Source organism: Stegostoma tigrinum, chromosome 11 (genome assembly GCF_030684315.1).
Source record: "Stegostoma tigrinum isolate sSteTig4 chromosome 11, sSteTig4.hap1, whole genome shotgun sequence".
NCBI lineage: Eukaryota > Metazoa > Chordata > Chondrichthyes > Orectolobiformes > Stegostomatidae > Stegostoma > Stegostoma tigrinum.
Genome location: NC_081364.1, coordinates 19,528,358 through 19,550,221, shown reverse-complemented (window position 1 = coordinate 19,550,221; position 21,864 = coordinate 19,528,358). Strand labels below are relative to the sequence as shown.

At 38.5% G+C, this 21,864-nt stretch overlaps 1 protein-coding gene across 7 annotated transcripts in view; it reads right to left on the bottom strand.

The window, feature by feature from the left end:
- The window catches only part of LOC125460349 (inter-alpha-trypsin inhibitor heavy chain H3-like), an 84,992-nt gene extending 65,229 nt beyond the window's left edge, over positions 1-19,763 (bottom strand). For 4 of the 7 annotated variants that reach the window (XM_059649811.1, XM_048547745.2, XM_059649813.1 and 1 more), the window contains exons 1-12: positions 19,621-19,760; positions 19,474-19,530; positions 18,559-18,588; positions 15,774-15,940; positions 9,218-9,322; positions 7,649-7,811; positions 7,430-7,540; positions 7,211-7,339; positions 7,007-7,123; positions 5,031-5,199; positions 3,212-3,337; positions 1,495-1,676 (exon numbers count right to left, since the gene is read on the bottom strand). In XM_059649811.1, coding sequence (XP_059505794.1) covers positions 1,495-1,676; positions 3,212-3,337; positions 5,031-5,199; positions 7,007-7,123; positions 7,211-7,339; positions 7,430-7,540; positions 7,649-7,811; positions 9,218-9,322; positions 15,774-15,940; positions 18,559-18,588; positions 19,474-19,530; positions 19,621-19,710 — 1,446 coding nt within the window. In that variant the 5' untranslated portion in view covers positions 19,711-19,760. Of the gene's footprint in view, positions 1-1,494; positions 1,677-3,211; positions 3,338-5,030; positions 5,200-7,006; positions 7,124-7,210; positions 7,340-7,429; positions 7,541-7,648; positions 7,812-9,217; positions 9,323-15,773; positions 15,941-18,558; positions 18,589-19,473; positions 19,531-19,620 lie in introns of all 7 variants that reach the window. The other 3 variants (XM_059649812.1, XM_059649814.1, XM_048547750.2) reach the window with 3 other exon arrangements.
- Positions 19,764-21,864: the final 2,101 nt, after the last annotated feature.

The following is a 21,864-nucleotide window of genomic DNA, read 5'->3' as shown; positions in this document are numbered from 1 at the left end:
TAAACAGTCCTGTAGTTTAAAGGATCATACAGAACTCACGTTATCAATAACAGAATCAAGTTCAACATTCTTCAAACCAAAGACCTACCAATATTCCGTGTTCAAAGTGGACACATTCCGGTGAAATAGCAAAACCAGCAGGTTGCCTAAATTTGTGAAGTCAAGCATCTGGGCAGACACAGTATTGGTAAATGTTATTATACAGACGGATGTATAAAAATTAATACTATACTATAATCTCTGAAAAGATATCAATGCTAAGGTACGCATTAAGCATTGCTCAATATTCCAATGTTACTTGGTCTTGGGTGGAGAACAGGTCTGGCTCTCGAAGGAGATGGACCTTCTTTAGAAGTCTCCCTTATGGTCTCAGTTATTGTTGTCTATCACACCAGTGTAACTTATACCTGACTTCTACCATGCAATAAACTGTTTACGTTTAAAAGAGCCAGTTCTTGTTCAACTACCATGTGAATTTTCTGTGCCACGCTAGACCAGTCACGCCATTTATTTCCCAATGTAAGTGGAGGATGGTGGCAGAAAATCTGTCTGATGTCTTTTGACCAAGGTGACCACAGTGAGGATCCATCACACAACAGACATGAATCAGCAATTGTGACGACACATCTACTTCAGTCCATATTTTTGAGATTCTTCTTTCAGCTGTCAAACCTATAATGCTTCAGAGATAGTAAAACTGCAGATGCTGGAGAATCTGAGATAACTAGGTGTAGAGCTGGATGAACACAGCAGGCCAAGCAGCATCAGAGGAGCAGGAAAGCTGACGTTTCGGGCTCTGATGAAGGATCTAGGCCCGAAACGTCAGCTTTTGTGCTCCTGAGATGCTGCTTGTCCTGCTGTGTTCATCCAGCTTCACACTTTGTTATCATGGATTCTCCAGCATCTGCAGTTCCCATTATCACTCATACTGCTTGGCCTGCTGTGTTCATCCAGCTCTACACCTTGTTATCTCAAACCTATAATGCTGCATTTTTGTGGCACCATTTTCATGAGTCATTGGCTCACCAGTTTGGCTGTGCTATGAAATTGTTGTGAACTTCTTTGCAAATTCAGCATTTAACTGCTGCTTGATTTTAACAGTAAATAAATTTCATCATGGGGTAGTTCTCACTCAGGTAGAAATTCCTTATTGGTCATTAGGTTTATATGCAATACCTCGAGTGAAACTGAGACTGGATTAAAATTGTGGCATTTATGATTATTTAGCTGCAAGTCAGTAGCATACTTACAAGGTATAACGTATCTGCTATCATGCCATTTGATATCACCAAGTACATAAAAAGCAGAGGTCAGTCACAGAGACGAACCCACACCATTGGTTTAAATTTACTCAAAATGTAGATGTAATCCAGTTCACTATGTGCAAACAGCGTTTCAGCTACACAGTCAGTGAAATAATGGCAGTAACTCTTGAGAAAACTCTGGGCCATAGTACAAGAGCTAATATCTCTAAATATCTAATAATCATTTTACCTGGAGCTGTAAGGGAGCATCTGAATCCTCATAAATTCTCCGTGCTATACCGTTATTTTCAAGTGCCATTTTCTCTAGAAAACTGTATTTAACATCATAACCAAACCCGAGGCAGTACACATTGTATTTGCCATTGACAGCTTTTTTAACATTCTGCTGGATCTTCATTGGGTTTGATTCTCCTGTAATAAAAGTAAAAATATCATATATTCTGGAATCAATCATTTAACGAACACAATTACTTTTTACAGACTTATCAAGGAGTTCTATTAGGAATGGTGATGTGAAGCTGTGTTAATAGTTTAAGTCCCATTCATAGAATAACTGCCAACAGCGACTTGGTATTCAGTTCCCACACTTGCTGAGATTGCCACGAAGGATTCATCTTCTCAACCTGGATGTATCTATGAATAGGAAAGGTTTGGAGGGATATGGGACAGGATAAAGCAAGTGGGACTAGTTAAGTTTGGGATTATGTTTAGCATGGACTGGTTGGATAGGAGGGTCTGTTTCCGTCCTGTATGATTTTATGACTCTGTGACTCTATGACCCTCCCCTCACCTGCGGTGTGGTGAACCTCAGGTTACATCCCATATCTCTCTGATGTGAGAGCAGCCTGAAAGTTTGGTAAGAGTATAGCAACATTAACTTTGCCTCATGGAATGCAACAAATACTTTAGCAATGACTTTGCCTCTCATGAACAATTGAACTCTTTTATAATAAACAAATGTGTACAGGAGAAATACCATCAAGCCACCCTCATCAATTATTATTCTGTATGTTATATCTCTAATGGTATAAAGCAGCTTGTGATTCAAATCATATTACCCTGTATTCATTTGACCTGCCTTTGGAGAAATGGAAGAAGCACATTGTGTCTCAATAGCAGCTCTCTCACTTCTGAGTCAGAAAGTTGTGTGGTTCATGTTTTCGCTCGAGAATTCAGCATGTCATTTAGACCCTTGGTAAAGTATTGAGAGAAGACTGCATGGCTGGAGATGCCACTTTCATGAAGAAATCAAACACACTCAAGTGGATATAAAAGATTCCATGGTGTTTGAAGAAAAATAGTTTTTACCAATGGCCTGATATAAAAAGAAGATAGATTATATGGCCATAATCTATGGTCACACAGCTTATGGAATCTGCCTCTGATGAAATTGATGATTGCATTTTCTCCATTACCAAAGTAACTAAACTTTAAAAAAATTGCAGTGCTATCAAAGCACTATATATCAGCTGCATTGCAAGCATCGAAACACAAGGCTCAGTGGTGTGGCATGATGGCTCAGTATTATCCTGCTGCCTCATGGTGCAAGGGATCCGAGTTTGATTCCATCCCTGGGAAACTGTCGTTGTGGAGTTTGCACATTATCTCTGAGTTTGCATGGATTCCCTCCAGGTGCTCTGCTCTTCATCACAGTCCAAAAATGTGGAAATTCGGTGGATTGGTCATGCTAAATTGTCCATAGTGTCCAGGCATGTGCAGGCTAGGTGGTTTAGACATAACAGGGGTATAGGGTGGGAGGTGGGTCTGGATAGGATGCTGTTTGGAGGGTCAATGTGAACTCAATGGACTGAAAGGCCTGCTTCCGTACTGTCAGCATTCTATGTTTGTCAGTCTCAGGTCTTCCTTGCCCCTCTTCAGTTTCTGGTTTTAGATCTATTGGCCAGACTCCCACAAGACAGAAATAGAAGGCAATTATTTTCACTAACCTTCATTTGGATCACCATCAGTTAACAAAATAATCATGGAGACACTTCTTTCAGGCAGAAGCTTGTCTTGATGGGCCTTATCTAGACGTTTTACTGCTTCCAGCATAGGATCATTTATGTTTGTTCCTGCAACAAAAAGCAATATTACCTTAACTTTTAAAATTATACAGTCTGGATAGAAAGTTACCTAATTGTGTGGTGCCACTAAAACAGTTTGGCTGTTAAGTATTAGATGCTAAAACATCTATTTAACTGCCAATGTTTAATAATTAAAGACTGCTTTATGGTGGGTCATAAGTGTGTCTACATTCAAAGCTGTAGATGACACTCAACCTGGGTCCAGACCTGAAACATCAGCTTTCTTGCTCCTCTGATGCTGCTTGGCCTGCTGCGTTCATCCAGCTCTCCACCTTGTTAGCTCAGACTCCAGCATCGGCAGTTCCTACTTTCACTCAATCTGGTTGTGTCACCCTGCTATTGTTCATCAGCACAGAATGAATTAGCTAAAAACCCATTTTGCTAGAGGCAGCCCAAGTACCAGAACAAGCAATCAAACTCTTTGGTGCAGCACTGGAGGTTTTGATGGATTGGAAAAGGCAGATCCTGGGGTAGAAAACATTCCAAAATACACCACTTGAAGCTACTGCAAATTTCCACTGCAGAATGAAGAAGTGAAAGCTATGCAAAATACTGGATACTTGGTTCCCTTATTACGTGTTTAATGAAGATGCTGCATTAACATGTTTTGAAGTAATGGTGTTTCTTTTTAAAAAGCATGGACAAGACATTCCAATATATTGTCAGAGATTGTAGGAACTGCCAATGCTGGAAAATCTGAGATAACAAGGTTTAGAGCTGAATGAACACAGCAAACCCGAAACATCAGCTTTACTGCTCCTTTGATGCTGCTTGGCCTGCTGTGTTCATCCAGCTCTACACCTTGTTATCCCAATATATTGTCAGCCTGGCTTAATAGTAGTAATAAAATGTGAGGCTGGATGAACACAGCAGGCCAAGCAGCATCTCAGGAGCACAAAAGCTTTTGTGCTCCTGAGATGCTGCTTGGCCTGCTGTGTTCATCCAGCCTCACATTTTATTATCTTGGAATTCTCCAGCATCTGCAGTTCCCATTATCTTTAATAGTAGTAACCTTAGTTCAGTTAGAATGTTCAAGTCCTACACAAGAACTTGAATGCATAGATTTGGGTGATATTTCAGTGCAGTACTTTTTCATTGGCAGAAGTGTCACCTTTCAGATGGAAACTAAACTGAAGCACAATGTCCCTGTTTTGCTGCATGTAGCAGCTTCACAGCCCCCGTATGTAGTGCTCAACATTTGTCCTTCAAGCAATAAGACCAGAAACTTGTGACTGACTATTAATCTCATCGCTGATTGTGGGATCTTGCTGTGGGCAACTCGCATTCTGCGTTTACTGGCATAATACTAATGACTAGAAACTCTACAAAAATATTTGGCTGAAAAGTGCCTTGTACATCCTTAGGTTGTAAAATGTAGGATTAAAGTTTATTTTTGTTTCAGTCCCTTGTGATACATTGACATTTTAAAATAGAATTAATTAAGAGTCAAATTCTCTTTCACTAACGCCTGAAGAAGCAGTAAGGCTCCGAAAGCTTGTGTTTTCAAATAAACATGTTGAACTATAATCTGGTGTCATGTGATTTCTGACCTTGAAGAGAAAAGTTAGGGATTCTCTTTGAAGAATTAGTACTCCCTGTTTTTATGTCCTCTGTTAATGAGTTTTGAAGAGTTTTGTACATCAAAATCTCAGCTTATATTGGGGTAAACAATATTCTTTACCTCCTCTGGCTGAAATATTGTTCACAAATCTTTTAGCTTCAGTCACGTGTTTTGGAGTCGCTTGAAAAATCGCATTCTTCCATGTGGTAAATGAATGATCAAAGATAATAATTGCAAAATGATCCTTTGAGTCAATATCATCTAAAATTTTTACAAGAGCTTCATTTGTCTGGAGGGGACAAAACATAAATTTGAAAACTTAACTTTAGGGCATCAACTTTATCAGTAACATCAACTGTTGTATGTAACAGGCTTTGATGCCATGTTGCTATCCCATGAAGATGGCTGCCACAAATCACAGCTGAACTGACTAAGAATTATGATGAAATAATTTGAAGTGAAGTAAGTTTATAAATCAAATATTGCAACATTAACAATGTTAAGAATGTACACTTTCAACATATTCTAGTGTGGATTTAATCTAATAATCTGCTTACATTTTTATTGTGGCCTTCGCTCAGTTAAAGTGAATATTATTTGTTGATCCAAATTGAAGATGCATCTATGCACTTTGATTCAGTGAAATCTCAAATACTGGACTAGAATAATCAGTGTTTCTGGCATTAATTGATCACTGATGATATGCTTCACAGGATAATATTTCGTCACTGCTGAAGTGGTACCACGAACCACCATGACTCAACCCATGTCCATCAGCTGCTCTGTTGAGGCGCTGGATGAAGGTGCAGCACAACAAAAGGAGGGAAAAAATCAGAGGGATACCTTTCTCTGGACCATGACCATGTGTTTCCTATTGATCAAGTTAACATCACATGGCGCCATCTGGCTCAGTATTAACACATTTGCCTCTCCATAAGAGGAGAGTGAAGCACAAAATTCTGCTTTGATACTTCAGTGCTGTACTGACAGAGTACCATCTTGGTATGGAATGTTAAAGCAAAGTTTCATCTGTCTCCCTCAGGCAGATGCAACATCTCCCATGGCACTCCTTCAAAGAAAAGAAGGAGATTACCTGGTTATTATCATCTTACTGTTTGTGTCATCATGCTGTTGGAAATTGAGGCCCCCTTTAAAACTGAATTCCTTTCATGTTCCATAATTAGTATTTCCTCTGCAGCATGATACCTGATTTAACAGTACTGACAAACCTTCTGCAGACATAAAACAAATCTCTAACTTATGAAAACAAAGAAAAGGTCATAAAAATCACCAAGGTCATGATGTTCCATTGAACTGACATCAAATATTCATCAAGTCTATGCTTTCTTATTGTCAATTTGGTGTTTGGGGGAATAAGCTATTTTTGTCTGACAAGGAATAACCACTAAACTTTAAACTGAGGTGGGAAAAGGGGCAAAAGTCATGCTGAGGTCATGTATAACTGCCCAGTGGTCATTGGTCAAGAGGGTTCAGATTGTGATTGACACAGTGTAGATCGCCAGTCCCCAAAATAAGGATAACTGACATCTAGGTGTTTCCTTAATTTGCTCAGAGGGAAGAACAAGGACTGTTACCACCGACCATGGATTACAAAACATCAGGGACAAACATTCCACCATTCCAAAACCTTTGGGATCTGCAGCTCCTCTTCTTTCTTCTACAGAATGGCTTCAGGATTAGACAAGCATTCACATCTGTCATGGATCAATAATTTCCCGCTTTTTGTTTAATTAAGTAATGCATCATATCTGAACTTGTTGTGTCTTATCACACTCAATAAACTATCTGAAAATTCTTGACAAATGGTCAACTGCCCAATTAGTAACTGTGATCAAGGACCTCCAAAATCAATGTTTAAACAACAATGCTTCAAAACTTCAATGGTTGCAGAGTACTTTTTAACAAACCTGAGATTGTGGACAATGTTATCAAAATGAAGCTGTTTTTCTTCTTTTCCAGGTTGGTGACTGTGTGGAATGCTTGTTGACTCTTTGACACACAAACATCAGGGCAGGAAAGAGACTGAGAAACAAAGAAATTTTCATTTTCTCTCCTGCACCAGAAACTTTTCTTACCTGATGCATTTTTGTCCCCCTCATAGATCCACTGTGGTCTATCACGAAAATAACGTTTTTAGGGATCCTCGATAAATTCGCAGGTGCAAAATGATGTACAAAATATCCATTTACAATCTAAAAAGTATAAAATATAATATAAAATAAAATAAACAGAATAAAGAATCCTACGAAACTTCCACTTTAAATATAATGCTCATTTACCTGAACACTACCAGCAGACAGGTCTCTATTGACATCATACACTATGATGAAGTCTCCATCCAGAATAGTCTCATCACAATCAGGACATCTGTGCTGTTGCTCAAGAGTCGGTTTGAAAGAAATATGGCCCTGAATGAAGCAGTGACTCAATGTTAATTTTTACAGTTATTATTTTGTTAAAGCTTATCTTAAACAACAAAAAAGTACAAAACCACTTACTCTTGTTGCAGTAAGTGTTTTTTTCACAATTGAAGTCAGATTCTTTTTTAGGAACTTTGCATTAACATTCAGAAAGGAAATGCCTTGTGGTTCAAAGATGTGTACATCAATCTGGAAACAGCACATCAAAATGCAAGAATGTTTAGCTTTCAACTTGGAAAATCAGGATAGCCGCATCTAAAATATGTTAGTAATTAGTAACCAGTAGTTGAAATGTACCTGGAACTGTTCGACAAGCTGCTGGGGTTTTACTCTGATGTTCATCTCATATTTCCCCAGGTTACGTTTTAATAATTCTTCATATGTTAGTTCAAATGTGACTTTTTTGGTTGGTCCAATATTTACTGACACTTTAAACTTCTCCATTTTTCTGCCAGATGCTCTTCATATATCAGAAGACAAAAAGCTGCAGTTAAAGTCTTGTACATGTAAGATGGTAGGATATTGTAAGGAGCAAGTTCTCATTAATTTGCTGCCCCATTGTGAGGTCTACGTGAGAATGACAAGCATTGCATAAAGAATGGTTGTTTGTTAAATAATGCCTTCAACAACTTCAGAATGTTTTAAAGTGTGTCTCAGCAACTAAATTACTTTTGATTGTGGTCACTGTTATAATAAATGGAATATGACAGCCAATTTGCATACAAACAGGCTCAACTAATAGCAATGAAATAATCAGATAATAACACAAAATGTTAATTGATAGAATTAACTCAGATGTAAAGAAGAAAATCATTTCAAGCATTACTTTAATCTCAATTTATGGTAATAATATATGAATTCTCAAGTAGATCAGAACTACGTGGTTACTCCTTTGATCTGTACAGTATCTGAGCTCAATTATACTAATTGGATCCATTATAAGAATTACATATTGAGGTACCAGTTAGTCACTTGAAGTATCTCAATGGAGGATTTGAACTTGAACTACAGCATGAATTAATTATTTGTTTTGCGCATTTTTGTGCTACCGACAAAATGGACAAATTATTTTTCTCAGGGATAGCAAGAACTGCAGATGCTGGAGTCAGAGATAACACAGTGTGGAGATGGAGGAACACAGCAGGCCAGGCAGCATCAGAGAAGCAGAGAAGTTGATGATTCAGGTTGGGACCTACTTCAGAAATTATTTTTCTCATCTCATGAAGTTTTTCTATCACCCCCTTGTTTCTTGCATGCCGGAAAGTTATGCATTGGAGAGCAGGATGTGCTGTCACTAACTCACTGAATGTGTGACTGTATGAGTGCTTACTATATAAGTTTTCCCCTTTATCAGAAACGGGCTAATATAGAATGCAGTATGGTTCACAGCTCACTTTGACAATTAGGTTTGCTCAAGCTACATGTTTAGATTGGATAGGAACTATTCAGTGTACATAATATAAATTAGTACTTCTGTGATGTTCCGTTACTAGCAGGGAATTCCTAGATGCAGGGAGTGAGCAGGAACTGAAACGGTCACAGAGTAACCCCATCTCCCCTAGTTTTCCTTTTGGGTGCTCAGATCAGTAGAATCACTGTATCACACTGGCAAATTTTGAAAAAGATGAGCTAGCATAAGACAACATTAGCCGGGCGGGTTGAAAACTGGCTTCACAAGAGGTGATGATGACAAGTGGACAATGGTTTATCTTTTGTGTATGGGTTCAGGAGCATTGATTACGAGAGTATCATGCATTTAGGCTCATTTCTTTGCTGTTATTATTGTCTTTCACTTGTCAGATAGTAAAGGAAATAAACTATTGAAGAATTGAAATTTTCATTGAAGTGATATAAAATTACTCCCACTTTACAAGTCCTGCAGTCCGTCCGCGTGAAACGGCTTGTTGGTACTGTTGCTGAGCAACTTCTTTCTCTTTTACAGCTCCCACATAAGTCACTCCATCTAGAGTCCTACGGAGAGAGAAAGACAAACAGATACAACAGGATGCTGACTCATTAATTTTATTTTGTATATCCTTCACTAGTCTTCCAAATGTTCTTTCTTGGTTAAAAAAAATCTTCTTGTAAAACACATAAGATTTATCATTATTACATCATGTTTGAGATATCTTTAATTGTCAGAACCTATATTGATTAATGTATATGCGTGTTTTGACTGGAAAGCTAGGGACAGGGGACAGAGGGAGCTATTTGGCATAACTTTCATTAATATATTCAATTCATCTTAACATAAGCATCTTGAAACGCTTTTCTATCTTTGCTACAAGAAGCAAAATGAACAGATTTAAACCAAATCTCTTAAAATAAAGATACACACATTTTTAATATGCATTCAAGTCTGTACAATATTTAAACACAGAATTGTACAGATTGCAGGCTGACTTTCAAAATATGCGGTGGACATTGGATGGATGTGGATGCAAAAAAATGAGTAAATGATTGCCTTAGAAACAGTGATAAGGACCACTCTTTCTCGATAAAAAAGAGACGAGGAAAAGAATGTCAAACACTGGAATGGAGAATTCTTAAGGCAGGGACCGAGATAAGGTTGGGATACAGAAGGAATAAAGCAGATGTAACTCAGAACCATAGAGAGACAATCTCAGGAACATGGAATTTACAGCAAAAATAGTCTACATAAGTTGCAAAACTCCAGAAAAAATGGAAATATAGGAAGAAGGATATATTCCAGATTGATCTGAATAGAATCAGATGTTTTTTTCCAGATTCCAAAAAATTATCAGGTGCTAGTTCTGAATTCTGAAATAAATGGAATTAAGTAGAAATGCAAAAATAATTAGAATGTAGTAAAAGGGGTTTGATGGTTTATGAGCCACCCATTTGTAGTTCATCTCAAGCTGTTTATTATCTGCAATTTATACCATTTTTTGAAATATCTTGTAAATAGTCCAGTAGTTTTTTGACTCTGAACTAAATGCTCCAAGCACATTGAATTCAGGGGATTGGAGTATTTTACATATTTCCAGGAATTCCAAGTGGAAGTTTGGCTTCTGTCCAGTGTAATAAAGAGTTCAACTCCAACCAACATGGACTGTGCCCAGTCAATTAATAACACATGGGTTGTGCATTTGGAAATCAACTCCATAACTTTGAACCAAGCTTGAATTGCATCAGTATTGAGCAATTTATTTTCTCCTATATGTCGTGGAAGATTAATTTGGAAATCTAAAATTTGATTGTTCTACCCATTCCCAATTTGGCAATAACATGCTTCAACTATATTAGACATAGAATATAAACATTCATCAACCAGTTTCCATCAATAAGCACAATTCTTTTTAAAGTAAAAATATTTTAGCAAGTCACAGCATTGCTTAACATACATAAGTCGTAATATGTAAATATTAATATTTACACCTCTAAACAACCCAAAACACACACGTACAAACACACATTCATTTACACATGGAACATAAGAACAAAATAATCTCTCTGTGCAGAGATTCACTTTGGTCAATAACTTCAGTTCTTGAAGAAAAGAAAGATAGGTGCAGCATGTTCAGATGGCTGTCAGTCTAGCATTCTGGCATGTGGAAACTAGTGTCGCTAACATAGGCAGATATCTGTGTCAGACATAACATGTTCAGGAAACATAGTATCAAGAGGTCTTCCAGTTATTCTTTAAGAGGACAATCAGATTTAACACTAGATTCACCACAAAGATACTTTAGAAATAGATGTCTCAAGCCAAACAGTTCCTTCCTTCTTAGATAACAAGCTGTAGAGCTGGATGAACACAGCAGGCCAAGCAGCATCAGAGGAGCAGGAAAGCTGACGTTTTGGGTCGAGACCCTTCTTCAGAAATGTGCCTTCCTTCTTCCTGGTTTCCAAAACTGAAATTCAAAACCAACTCCAAGAATGCAAAGCACTATTCAAATAGAACAGCCAAATAACATCAGGTATTTTGCCTGAAGTGAGTTTAGTTAAACAGGACCAGAAACTGTCTGGAACCAGATGGTTCCCAAGAAACGTCTATTCAAAAGAAGTTCCAGTGTGATTCTTCATTGATCCATTAAAAAAAGTCTAGGTAGTTCCGCAATCCTTCAAACTGTAGACCACAAAAAGTAGGGAAAATGAAACCATCACAACATGCAATGAGGAGACCCAGGGTATGGGTCTTCACTGTGCAAGATCCTCGGCGCTTTTGCCCTCCCCCACCTAAACTAATGTGACACCAACAGATGGATGGCCCTTGATATAGACTCCAATATGAATCCTTTCAGGATCATTACCTTAGATAACATCTCACTCCAACATTTTTCTTGTAGTTAACATTTATACATTCATGCACATGGTTATATTTGCCACTAACCAATTTTGCCCCAGTGCTTCCCAAATTCAGGAAGTCTGGCCGTTTTGCAATTCTTCTAGAAGACATCCTTTTTGGACTCGGAATATTGGTAGCTTTTTGACTTGAGGATTGTTGGTTTTGATTCTGCTGTTGATTCTGCACGGTCTGTAAAGTTTCTGTTAATGGAGGACCTTTTACACCTTGAATGTCCTTCACTGAGTTTGACATTTATGTTAAACTAGACGGTTGGTCCATTGTCTTATCTGGAAGATTCTTAATTTCTTTGATTTTGTTTGCAGTGGAACTTGCCTCATAACATTATCTGGGGGCAGGGGGTGCGGCGGCAGGGGCTGGGGTGGGGGGGGGGGGCGGGGGTGGTTAGTGGGAATCATTTAAACTCATCAATGCCATTCATGGAAGGTGGCTGCTCTGTTGAAATAAATATTTTCTCTTTTGCGATATTCTGAATCTCTGTGCCACATAGTTTTATCTTGACTGTGTCCTGAATCTGTGGGCATGAGTCATTACACCTCAATGCTGGCTTTCATGGAGTTGAGTGCATTGTATTTTCAATCTGTAAAATCAAATCTTGATTCTCAATTTGTTGACAATTCTCTGTGCTTTACTTCAACTTGCAGATTAGGTTGCAAGTCTTTTTAGGTTGCCCCCTGTAATTATGAATGCCACATGTTCACTTACTCAATCATGCTCTTTAAGGATTCCTACTGATTTTGATCTGTCAATAATATTGGCAATTCTTTCTTGCAAGACAAAGATGGAAATATTTTCTTGAACATGGGCCATTTCATCATTTGTAGCAAATTTAAAACTGCTCATACAATTTGTTCTCTAGATTGTGCTAGTAGCTTATCAATTTCTGTGAAAGATTGATCAAGGAGCTCACAAAAGTCGCACTGCTCATTTTTCTTTTTCTGCATGTTCTTGCAAACTCTGTTGGCTTCTGTCACATGAGCTTTCTTCAGTATTGATGGCAATGTAAAACATTCCTGCCATCCCTATCAGTTTCAGAACTCACAATGCTCTTCAAACTCTCCTCAGATCTGTGGCCACTGTCACAATGACTGACTCCTGGTTGTAGACATGAAAATCCATAAATAACTTCAACATATTCTGTCCAGGACCACTTTCCTAAGGACACTTGGAATAACTAATGTTACATTAATAAGCCATGTATAATCATGAAATGCTGCTGGTGCTCAAAGTGTGTGTTCTGTGCCAACTCATTGTACTTGTGATCAGAGTATTTTCCAACATAATACTGGCAAATGGTAGTACATTCTAAGTCAGCCTTTTGTTTTCGCATGCTAATTCTGCAGTTTCTCAATACTGCTTTTATCCATTTTCCAAGTAAATTTTTACTTCTTCAATATAGCATTTCTGGGCTGATCTCCTTGTCTTAAAAAGACTTCTAAAAGCTGTAACATGGCAATAGTGTGTCTCTGTACAGCTATTAAGAAGTTATCCCGGCTTTTTCAGTTAAAATAGACTTTCCCACTTTCTGTAGTCAAAATGCATGGTTCCCACCTTCTATAAGCAAAATTTGAGGTTCCCTCTTCTGCAGACAAGGTTGATGTTTCCTGCTTTCATGGGCAAAATGGACAATTTCTCCTATATTTCACAGCCCTATAAACAATGCCTGTACTTTTCCATGAATCTCCCAAACATAACTTGGTGTCTCTGGGCTTAATAAATTTAATCCACCCAAACTCTGGTTTAAGTTATAGATCTCCCATTGCAATCACAGCCTCAAAAGTCTTCCTACTATCATCTTTGTCAGTCAGTTTAGACAGTCAAATTGCCTATTTGTCACTTTATTTCTGGCTCTGTGTTATTCACCAGCACAACAACCCTGGTTTCAATTCCTTCTAAGGTTGAGAGAGAGAGACCCATGACTCATGATGTCTGCTTGCTTCAACTTAATGCTCATTGAGTGGTAAGCATTTATTTTTAACTTCTACCTCTCTCAACCAATTCAGCACAATTAATTTAAAATTTCCTCCACTTTGCCCAGCAGGGATTTTGAACCATCCTCATAGGGCTCGATGCCTGTTTGCTTCCTTGCTGAACTTCTAATCAGTACTGTTCCTAACAGGTGTGACTAACTTTTAGTTCATACTCGCTCCTAGGCTTGTTTCACCACATCTGAAGTAAAAAGCTTTACTTAATCCTGATTTGTCCTAATTTTGTGAGACTTAAAGCGGTTCAGAAAAGATTTACATGGATGTTGCCAGGATTAGAGGGTTTAAGCTATATAGGGAGAGGCTGAATAGGCTGGGGCTATTTTCCCTGGAGCAACGGAAGCTGAGGGGTGAGCTTACAGAATTTTAGAGAATTGTGAAGGACATGGATAGGATGAATTGCCAAAGTCTTTTCCCTAGAGTAGGGGTGTCCTATCTAGATGGCATAGGCTTAAGATGAGAGGGAAAAGAGTTAAAAGGGACCTAAGGGGCAACATTTTCATGCAGAGGGTGGTGCATGTATGGAATGAACTGTTGGAGGAGGTGGTGGCAGCTGGTACAATTATATCACTTAAAAAAGCATCTGGATCGGTACATGAATAGGAAGGGTTTAGAGGGACATAGGCCAAATGCTGGCAAATGGGACGACATCAATTTAGGATATCTGGTTGGCATGGGCATGTTGAACTGAAGGTCTGTTTCCGTGCTGTACAGCTCTGTGACTCTATGATTCTAATCTTTTCATGAGTTTCTCTACAGGCTGCTTGGCTGTTCCGCGGTTCTAGCTGCTGACTATCTGTATGAGCTGTTCTTAAAGCGTTAAAGTCATTAAGGCAGTAAATGTCCAGTACTGCTCCAGATTGAATTCTCACCATTCAGTTGTTACCTTGTGCATGATCCAGCTAAGCTGAATTCCTTCTGCATTGCTGAATACCATGTCTGTACGCCTTGTGTTGCTACCTACTCAGACTTTGAACGCTGCTACAATCCTCTTTCCTTGTTTAGGACTAAAGGCCTACTGGAACTATAGTGGTACAAGAAAACTAACAATGTATCTGATCAGGAAGTTGTTATAGCCTTCATAAAGAAGTAGTTTCTTCCATGATGGAAGTCAGGTGCAAGATACACTTGTAAGTTAGAATAATTGCTATGGGTATGAGGAGACCTGAGGACCTAGTCCTCGCTTTGGAAGATTCTAACAGTTCACCATTTTCCATAATTACATTCAGTTTGGGTGGAGGTTAAAGCAGTCTCTAACATTAACTCTTTCAGAAACGTTACCTTCTTCGTCAGTAATTAATTTAATGAAGCCTTTACCTGCTTTAGGTGGGCATATTTGCTTGAAGAGCCTTGCATGTTAAGATCATAAGGGACAAAAATGGGATAAGTTCAAAGGAGATAACTAACATACTCTGTTTTAACTCCCCAACTGCCTTCTTTCTTTTGAAAGGTTGGATGAAAATAAACTCCGAAGTAGAGTAGAGTTGGTGATGGTGTAAATGGGACATGATCAATGAGAAGCAATGGATTGGTAGGCCTATTCTTATTCCTTGTTTTTATTCTTCCATTACACAAAAATTTCTTTCATTTCAGCTGGCAAACAATCCTGAATATAGTGTACTAAAACTGCAGCAAAAGAACTGAATGTTAGGCGTTACAGTGATGTTATGATCTTGGGTTCCACTGGTTATACTGCTGTATAATATACAGTTTTAAAACTGTATTCCTCATTTAACAGTTTTGTTACATTTTAATCTGGAACAAGACTGCACAGTGCAACAGAGATCAACTACTTTTGATTTATTGTGCAATATTTGCAATGTTCCATTGATCCCTAAGCTACATGGAAACAGAGAATGAACCCACATAGATTTTTGCCCTTTTCTGCTTCCCCTTCTTATGCTTGAGTTTTTCTTAATTTAACAAGATGTTAGATTAGTGTTAGTGCTGTTTATCCCCTTAATGGATACATTTTAAAACCATCAACAAGGAACCAACATTGAATACATTTTCAAACTAGTCTCCCCACATTTAACAGGTTTGCACAAGAAAATAATCAAAGATACAATTCTTTAGTGCTAATTTGCTTCACACTGTAGCTGATACTCACATGCTGAAGTTGGTAATGAAGGCTGTTTTGGGTAGATCCATTTCAAAAAAAGCTTCCCTTGAATTATTTGCTCGATTCACCACTCGGCTGATTACAACATTGTGAGCAAATCGAGAAGTAACTTTGGAATCAATTTTCATACTATAGATTGCAAGATCCCTCGCAGGCTGAAGGAAATTAAAGGATAATTTTTCAGGAAGAAGCGATTGATGAAAGAAACTGAAATTATTAGAAAATTAGTCTTAAATTAGCACTGTAAGCTGTACTACCAGGATAGCTGTGATAAAAGTGTTTGTCCATACTTTGGTGCCATAAGACTAACAAGCTGGATATGAAAAAAAAACTGACTCATAGGACCGTAAGACCTGTATCTTCAATACATCACTATATAGAAGCAAAGCAGAGATGGTTTATGGCTACCAAGAATAAAGGGTCAATAACTTACTTCCCTGGTAATAAAATAAAATATCAATAAAACAGTTCTTTCTAGGACAAATATGCCAATGTGTTAACATTAGTTGATGTGCTTTTTTGGGTCAAGCCTCACTGCCAGCATGGTTTTCATGCTCCCTGCATGGTAGCCCACGTAATGTATAGCAGAAATGTTAAGGTCTAATTAAAAGAGATTGTTTTAATATTTATTAACAACCCTTCTTACAGTGTTATAAGATAGATAACATATGCACATAATTTAGGTTCTACGCTTACTGACTTTGAGGCCACACACCTCACATGACTGACTGACTGATTACAAACCACACTGACTCCATTGCTCTGCAATGAGGTGAGGTGGAGATCCTTGTACTGAAAAATCACTTGTTGCCATCTGTGATAAGAGTAAACTGCCTGTCTGGAATTTATGCAATAACGTAATATTAATCAAGCAAAACATCGCTGGCAAGGACACACACACAGACACACACAGACACACACACACACACACACAATGGAAAATTGTCACATCTCCAAGGATGTTCTATGTGAAGAGGAAGACTATACCAAGAAGTCAGAAGTTTGTCCTAAACTCTACTTCAAGGTTGCAGTCAGAAGAGACTTGAAAGTTCTCCACATCAATCACAACATGTGGGAAACTCGAGCTAATGATTGATGCAAATGGTCTGACCCAGTTGTGGGTAGGAGATTGCAAACATGATGACATGTGGCTTCAGAAGCTTCTGTCTTTCAGAATTCTGTAGGATACATTGTTAAACTTGACAGGGTGCAGAGAAGATTTATAAGGATGTGGCTGGGACTGAAAGGTTTGAGTTATAGACAGAGGCTGAAATAGCCTGGGACTTTTTTTTATCCTGGAGCATTGGAGGCTGAGGAGTTACTTTATAGAGGTAAATCTCTATGAATCATGAGGGGCATAGACAAAGCAAATCACCAATTTCTTTTCCCTCTGGCATGGGAGTCCAAAACTGGAGGGCATGGGTTTAAAGTGAGAAGGCAAATATTTAAAAAGGAACTGAGAGGTAACTATTTCATGCAGAGGGTGGTGCATGGGTGGAACAAGCTACCAGAGGAAGGGGGCGGATGTGTGTACAATTAGAACATTTACAAAGCATCTGGATGGATGAATAGAAGGGGTCTAGAAGAACATGGGCCAAATGCTGGCAATTGGGACTAGGTCATATAGGGATGTCTCGTTAGCACAGAAGAATTGGACTGAAGGGTCTGTTTCCATGCTGCATGACAGCATTTTTAATTATCAAAAGGAATGCAGCAGACAATCTAATCTAATTTCACTAAAGTTCTGAGGTTTCATTCCCCATCATCTCTTGTAGATGCAAGAATGTCAACCAACAATTAATATTTTTGCTATAATGTTCACAGTACACTAATAATATAATCTGAAATGTATTTTACAGAATCATAGCCCTAAAAACATCAAATCAAAATCAAACTATTATTAAGAGAAAGAAGATAATTTAACAGAATTGAAAGAAGTCACCCAATGCATTTAAAACAACTGCCAGTTTATAAGTAGCACATCAGTTTATTTTTGTGTCTTTAAAAAAATTGCAGATTGTGAAGCTAATCTTTTCAAGACAGGGATATACCAGAATTGCTGCATAATTTCACAGCAAGAAATTTGGTAGCAATTACGGACTCTAGGTGCTGTATTTGTGGCTGTGAGATCCTGCAAACTGTGGACAATCACGTGTTAAGATTGGTTCTCAGCTAACTGAACGGGTTGAAGCTGGAAACAAGTTACTAAGATACAGACACTGAGAGAGAGAAAGACACAGAAGGGTGCACAGTTGTTCCCCCAGCAGAAGCTGCCTCTACTCTGCAGTAAATAAAAAGTCTGAACTTGAAGAAAACCAATTACCTTTCTTGCTATTAGCTATAACCTTTGAATTGATAGATCAGGGACATTTACGAGGTGAATTAGCCGCTCCGCATTTCATATAAACCAATAGAAGCTTCCTGAGGAAGACGGCTGAATACAAAGGGTCTGGTTAGGGTTAGGATTATCTCAACATCAGAACTGGGAAGTAAAGAGCACCAAACTGACTTTCTAGATTTTCTACCTCGAATAAAAATATATTTTCGTTATGTTTCTGTGTGTGTATGTGTGTAAAGGGAAAGTTTATAGCTTTAGTTAGTAACGTTATATGCTACTTGGAGCTATAGTCTAATTACTTAACATTAATAATAAGTACAGAAACTTGGTCCATGCTTTTTAATCAACTCTGGTATGAAAGTCACACAGTTGAGGTACCGTGTGTGCCCAAAAAATTGTAACTGAAATAAATAGTATAAGAAAAATCAAACCTACCTTTTTGCCATACTCCTTGGTGCTTCTTTTCTGTTTCCAACCAAGAAAAGGATGAAAAGATATTATAAAACACATTTCATAGAATCAAAGAATCCCTACAGTGTGGAAGCAGGCCATTTGTCCCATTGAGTCCACATTGACTCTCCAAAGAGCATCCTACCCAGACCCACCCCTTACCCTTGCCATACATTTCCCACCCTAGACACTATAGTATATTTAGCATTGCCAATCCACCTATCCCGCACAACTTTGTGTCATTGAGCCGAAACCAGAGTACCCAGAGGAAACCCATGCAGATACAGCGAGAATGTGTAAACTCCACACAGACAGTTGCCCGAGGTTGGAATTAGTTATACCAAAACCAAACAAATATTGAAGCGTAAGGAATACAATTAAATTGAAACTGAGAAATATGAATACAAAATAATAGTGATACCATATTATCAATCAGGAATGATACCATAATAATGATTCCTTTGGTGCAAAGATTATCAGCATTTGCTGGCTGCAATAATAGCTGTTGTCAATCCAGAAGGAAGCAAAACAAAGACTCACAATGCATTGAGGACACACATGTTGTTAAAGCAAATTCGAAGCTAGACAGTGATTGAAATCAAACCTGAGAGTTCAATGAGGATTCATTGCCGTTGGTTTATTTTCACTCAGGATTTCATTTGCAAAGGTTACCTGGATTGGTACACTGATTTGCATTAGGGATATATATTGTTCTAAATCAATTTTAGACTTGTGAGGAACTTGCAAATCACAACTGATGGGGGCAATGACTGGAATTTAAGAAGCTCAGACGTGAAGCATAACCAACAATTAATTCTTTCACATCTTAATTGAAATAATTTCTTTTCAGTCATTAAATGAAACAAAATAAGTTTACATGTACAAATTAGCTATGTATACCTTTAGTGTTCTCCCTGGTAGTTTCAGAATGTTTGACAAATAGTTTGTATCATCACTCTGCTCAAAACAAAAACAAAATATCTAAACATCAAGTCAATGAATTCAAAAAGGTTATTTGAGCTATTTGGTGCTATAAGTAATGCATACCTGATGATGCTCTGATTCTGTTATTATGTAATCAGCAGATAATAGTGCTGGAACAGTAATTAGTAAAATATAGGGCAATATCCTCTTCATTTTGCACAATGCTATGAGTCAGTTGAGCGATAGGGGCCTAGGTTTCATTCGGAGCTCTGTTAATGAGCAACAGTGGTATTGACCCTACTCCTTCGATTACTGAAAAGTGTTGACCCAACAAAGGCACAATGTAAACAGTCAGTGCAATTTAAAGTAAACAACAATGTTTTTGGATGAATTGTGAAATCTGGACAGTCCGGTCCAAAGAATATTCTGTATATGAAACTCAATATTGATTTTTTAAAAAAATGTTGGGATTGATTTGCACTGACACCAATTGGTATTCATCCACAACTGCAATGGAGAATTATTTTAGTTGACAATTTAAATTATTTTAATCCACAGGATTGCATTAGCCCCCAGGCTTCTGCCAGTTTCCCAATGTAAGTAAAACATTGAGCAGATATTCTGATCAATTTTTGTATGAAGTTTGGAACAATACTCCCTTCAATGTGTTGTTCTGTATTTTCACAGACATTATAAATTTAGCTTGCTGGTCCTGATGACCTGAATGATAGAGCTCACATATCCCAAGTACTGGCTGGTAGATATCAGCTCAGTACCACTACACTGAGGCCCTTCCCAAGGCCAGCAGACGGAACTCTTGACATTAGAATCTCTGTCTCTTGTTCCACTTCTGTCTGTCAATTTGTCTTTTAAAATAGGATGACTCCATACAGGCCTTGTGCATTATTGACATGATTTGGATGTGTAGAACACAGGCCATTTGGCACATAGACAGTCCGAGATTGTAAGTGATACGGCAATACTGAGAACTTCTCACTACCATCCCCAACCATCACACTACCCAAGAAAGGTAGCATCGCATGCACTAAAATGGTATGGACATTTCACAAGGTGCGAAATGAGCAGCTCCTGGGTCTTGAACAGGGCACAAAATGTTGGAAGGGAATTCCAAATTATGAAACTAGGGTGAATCTTTGCAGCTTGTCTCATATTAATTGTACTTTGTAACCAGCACTAAGAATAATTTGCAATGTTCCATGAGATGATCAAGTTTGCTTATGGCCATATTTTTCAGGTGAAACAGTACATCAGTGCATGTGGTTCACATTGCACAATTATGTGATAACAACTATCTCTAACCTGTGATATGTGCTTTTTCATTTAATGCTATTGCCCTTGAAAGGCCTCACATTGCTCACAAGTACAGCCTGGTGCCTCAAAGAGAAGAAAAGGCTACTTTGCTCATTCTGGTTGTGATGGCAGTCATTTTTCATTTCAATTGCATTCTTCACGGAGTGAGTCGCAGGTTCAGCCTCTCAGTCTAGGTGACCATTAAATCTGCATGTTCTTTTCAGCCTTGCCCTCCCTTGTCTTCCCTATGTTCTCACCTAACTGTTTTATTTACCCGCTCAGCTCCCCATTTTAACCTCTGAGTCCCAAGCATAAACCTTAGTCATGACAAATATAATTATGCACTGGCCCCTGTTAAAGTCAGGGTGGTGTTAGCCATTGACGACCTGACTACGCCCTGCCCCACCAATAGTTACCTTTGCTCTATCTTCTCCCAGCCTCATACATTGAGTTGCCACTTCACAATTATTATTGCCTCTGCATCCTAATATGCTGCCTCCAATCCCCACAACTGAAATCCAAAGTGTCCCACCACCGAAGTGATGCTTGATAACCCCCTTTACTTTCAATGAACAGACCCACCCCCTGACCAACTTAGAAAGACAGGCCGAACTGATGCGTAACCAAACCCCCGACTCATCTCTGTAAGCTCCCTGACTGACTTACCACTACTTCTGAGGCTAGTTAAACTGAATTTGCAGGACTGACCATGGCACACTCCCCGCACTATGGACCCCAAGCACCTGACTCACCATGTCCAAGCTCTTGGGCTGAAATTAGGTGATGCCCACAGCTTACTGCTTTGGAAACTCACAGGCTGCAGTTTGTCCCCCCCTGAACCCAACTGTGGGCTACTCTCCTTAAAGTTTCAGATGTGGCCATTTGTTTGAAAGAAACTGAGTGTGCTTGCTGCATAAGCTGCTAGCACTCACTGTAGGTGTAACATTGACATGGCATGGTGCCATTCAGCAAGACATCCCAACTTTGTTTATTGCCAACAAACATCACAAGCTGGATTTTTATCTGTGCAAAATAGGCAAAACATGCTGTACATTC